Source organism: Cyprinodon variegatus, unplaced genomic scaffold (assembly GCF_000732505.1).
Source record: "Cyprinodon variegatus isolate N-32 unplaced genomic scaffold, C_variegatus-1.0 Scaffold164, whole genome shotgun sequence".
Classification (NCBI taxonomy): Eukaryota; Metazoa; Chordata; class Actinopteri; order Cyprinodontiformes; family Cyprinodontidae; genus Cyprinodon; species Cyprinodon variegatus.
In genome coordinates, this window is record NW_015150617.1 from 420,665 (window position 1) to 425,153 (window position 4,489).

The 4,489-nt window shown below is 39.7% G+C and overlaps 1 protein-coding gene across 1 annotated transcript in view; it reads left to right on the forward strand.

Annotated features, from left to right (window-relative positions):
• npas3 (neuronal PAS domain protein 3) overlaps positions 1–4,489 on the forward strand; it is a 444,436-nt gene that overhangs the window by 375,170 nt on the left and 64,777 nt on the right. Inside the window, exon 6 of the mRNA XM_015378092.1 lies at positions 2,121–2,301. Within this exon, the coding sequence (XP_015233578.1) occupies positions 2,121–2,301 (181 nt within the window). The remainder of the gene's footprint in view (positions 1–2,120; positions 2,302–4,489) is intronic.

Genomic DNA, 4,489 nt, shown 5'->3' on the forward strand with positions numbered 1-4,489 from the left:
AGCCAGACCGAACTTCCCGACCTCAAACGTTGTGGGCGGGACTAAGTTCGGAATGGCACCCAGGCTAGGTAATTACCAGAGTGGGCTTCTCAGTGGGTGTGTCCCTGTGTGGAGAAAATTGCTTAGAATTATGGACTGGTTGGTGGTGACCAGTGGCACAGGTGTAACTTTCTGCAGGGACTGGTGTGGATATATCACCACCACCACCATGGCCTGGTGGGGACGGTCCCCAATCATTTCCACTTTTTCCTCTTTCCACTCATTGACTTTAGACAAAGGTAACAGAGGCTGGGTGCAGCTAACTGTGTTCACAGCATTCTGAATCAGCGTTTTCCCGTGTCCCTCCTCTCAGAGGGAGCTACGTAAAGGAGGAGAGACACACAGCAGCAATATTTAGTGAATATTAACCAGCAGCTACTTCGATGTTTAAATGTTAGGAGACGGGTTGGTTAAAAAAATTAGAGATGCCACCGAAAAATCAGTTTGTTAGACATCCGGAGCTGTTTCAGCTAAAAATGGCAACAGATTGTAAGTTTATACAAGTTAGTATTATAATGTAAGAAGCTTGAGAAAACAGTTTGTTCTTCTTTACTAGTTAAAAAAAAGCTTTACTTCTCAGAGGACCAGGATTCACAGTTACAGGTTAAAATTCACACGTTTTCTTATTGAACAGACAGAACCAGACTGCAGAGCTTCTACATATTTTGACTTTTTTTTCTGGCATCATTTTATTAGTAAAGAGATTCACAAATCTTTTTAAACAGAGCACAGAGAAAAGCAGGGAGAGCCGTAGATTAAAAGGTGAAACAGATTTAATGAGATATGCCACATGCAATAACATATGTCTCCAAGATGCTATGCTATATTTAAAATGAGAGTTACATATTTTTCTGGAAGGATGGATGGAATTGAAATAGTCAATTCTAGAGATGCATGATTTATCGTTTTTTGGCATTGGAATCGACTGTTATTCATTATTTTTCTATACATTAATGCTTTTTGGGCCCTATATATATATATATATATATATATACTATATATATATATATATATATATATACATATACACACCTACACATATATACATATGCGCTTGGCAGCACCAGTGAATCAGCTGCTGAGAGATGGGAATGAATAATAATGCACTAAAAGGCATCCCTCTATCTTCTATCTATGAAAATATCAGTATTATGGTTCTCTTGTGTTCTAAACAATAGGAAAGCATTCAATAAATATATGTTTGAGCTCATTTTTGGAAAATACTTAATCCTAATGAAAGCATTCATGTCGAGTAACTGTAGGTCCATCAGCCTCCACCAGTAGAGGCTGATGGACCTACCAACTTTCATCACAAAGTTACACCATGACCAGTGGGCAAAGGGCTACGGCTATGCTTTCTGTGTACCGTCACCCAGTCATTTCCAGGTTGCTCAGGAACTGTTGGAGGACCACAACGTGGACTTGTCCCTGGTCTTGGTTGCTCGAGTTGTTAATTATAGGGTGTGGTCTAACTTCTGGATGTTCAGCCCAAAAGAAAAGATCATTTAGGTCAGATAGAGGGAGCTTTAGCAGCACCAAAAGAAGGTCGGTCAGCAGTCAAAAACGGAAAGTGACTCAATGCATCTTACCAAAAAGAGCACCCTGTACAAATAGCTGACTGATTTTCATTAAAATCAAGTAGATCATATGTGATGTTAATGTGAGCAAGAAGTATTACATTGAATAATGTTTTCACAAATTTCAGAATTTCTATGCTGATGGTTTTGGCCTCTTTGTTAATGAGAATCAGAATGCTTCTTTTTCTGCTAGTGAAAGGCAGAAAGCAGGAGCTCATGGTGGAAGCCGAGTGTTTTTTAGGCTTTAAAAAGCTGCAGAAAAACCTTTTCTGACGTCTTATGAACACCAGGTTAAACCTTAGGGTTGGTATGATTGAAAATGTTTCATAGTTTTGACTCTCCAATATCAATATAACTTCCATTTAGTGACCTTCACTTGCTTAGTTTATTTTAAAAAAATATGGCTTTAACTTTTTAACATTAACAATGTTTTTTTTTAAAGAACAAAGGTTACAAAAAACTTTAATGGATGAATTGTAACATATTCATTGTTTTCTCTGACAGGTTGAGCTTACAGGAAGCAGTGTATTTGACTATGTCCACCCTGGTGATCACGTGGAGATGGCAGAGCAGCTCGGCATGAAGCTTCCTCCAGGGAGGGGGATGACGCTGTCCCAAGGCGTGGTCAGTGAAGACGGGGCGTCCTCAGCTTCATCGTCTTCACACTCTGAGACGCCTGAACCAGGTAGGACTTAAGGGTCAGAGACTTACGAAGATCAGCTTAATCTCTTAAGACTTTTTAAACTTCAGCTAAATGGCAGCGGAGAGATAAAATCATAGCAGGATGAAGATTGTAGTAGCGCTTAGTAAAAATAAATAGATGCTGTATTATGAAGACCCAATCGTTGCATATTGTCTATGTAAACTAAAGAATTTTATTAATGGATAAAATATTAAGGCTATAATACATGGTATGGAAAAATTTTCCAATTTAATGTAGAAACTTTGTTTTACCAGTTCGAATACAGAAAAAAAATGGTTTATAGCAAAGGTCTGCAACCTGCGGCTCCAGAGCCACATGTGGCTCTTTAGAGCCTCTACAGGCACTCTTAATAGTGGCTAAAATCTATATAAAGAGCTAAATAATGTACTATAAGATTAATACCGGTCTTAAAAGCTTTAGTGGTTTTTATAGGATAGATAAGGACTTTAAAAGAACCAGAAATATGTTTTTAGAGTCACTTTTTCTTTTAATTAGCTTGGAATTTATGTGGTTTTATGCTACTTAAAAAGCTTAAAATACATAAATTGTTGTTTGTTTAAGATGGCAACTAATTTCCTAAATGGGATAATGAAAAAAAAAGAAAAAAAAGGTTGTTTTCTGAAGAAGTCATACTTTGCGGCTTTCAAACTCTTACTTGGTCGGATCCGTGGGGCAAAATGGCTCTTTGGATATGAAAGGTTGCAGAGCCCTGGTTTATAGGATGTGTCCAAACCCAAAACACCTGGAGTTTGGTGTATACAGCAACACTGTCCAGTGAATGTTTGAAAAGGTTCTTACTATATTACTATTTCATATCAAGATTATTTCAAGACATAAAAAAAAAACACCAAAGCACAGTCAAGCTTAGAAATTCTGGCCAAGAAGGTGGAGCCAGCCCTCTAAGTGCTTATTTAGGCCTTCCATATCCCTCAGGGATTACGTATGGATGATTATGGAAACCATTTTTAAAATCCCCTCCTACCTCCGCCCTGGTTTGTTGTGAACGTATCTTCAAATGTAGCAGCTTGTCTTTGTTTTCTGTGTTTCTGTTGGTTTGGCTTCAGAATATTTTTTGAGGATCATCTGGTGACAAAGATTTAAATCTGAATTTCGCTCTGTAAACGGCTGTATTACATTTAATTCATTATGATGGTAAATTTGCAATGAAAAAAGAGGCCTGCACCTCATTAAACATCATATTAATGAAGTGCTTGCCTGTATGGTGTCATTGGGCGAACCGCTCTAGAAAATATTAAGCTGAAAGCATTAGTGCACTGATTGAAAAACGTTTAGAACAAAAACCTTTTAAACTGATCAGTAGTCATTGCTGTTTTAAGTTAGCTCAGAGCATCCAGACCCCCCCCCCCATTACTTTGCCACTCATTCTATGTTGCTACTCAGTAATGTTTAGGGTTGCTGAAGACGTTTCTGTTCCTAAAAGGCAAAAGCGGCATTTACATTACCCTCTAAAAACCGATCCGTGCCGACCTCGGTTCCTTAAGACTGTTTACACACCAGGTTACCACGGTTCCTCGCCTCCTAGTGACGATCTGCTGTATTACTGCTCCCCAGAGGTAAACAACCAAATCAGCATGGTGGCGCCCGTAACATTCAGGAAGCTTGCGGAGAGTCAGGCGAAGAAGGCAGCCTTTGGTTAATTTAATTGACAGAGTCGGCTTTTGGGAACTGGACAAACGATAGTCTAATCAGGGCTTCCAGATGCAGGAAACAATGACAGATGTTGAGGTTAATCACAATGCTAAGCAGAATCATCCCTGGAAATTGTGTGGCGCCATAAAGAAGCTGGTATTTTAATGGATGTCCAAAATTTCATGATTACAAAGAGTCTAGTACCAGTGCGGTTCAATTATGTGTGGCACGGTCTTGGTTACCTTGCTCGGACAGATCTCGACACGGTTTCAAAAGGGTAGTGGAAATTAGCCTGGTGAGACCATCCTGATCTCGCGAGCTTTCAAGGTTTTACTCGCAGATCAGTCTGGAGACTCTCCGTTAAAGAAAATTTGGAGCCGTTCACCAAACGAACTTCCAATCAGTGTTGGCTTTGAGGCGGGTTGAGGTGTGACGCAACGAGAAGCGCGACAGTTCAGTCTAACCCCTTGCTCACACTGGCTCCGGTGCGGTTACCGAGCCGACGGAGACCGCAACTCCC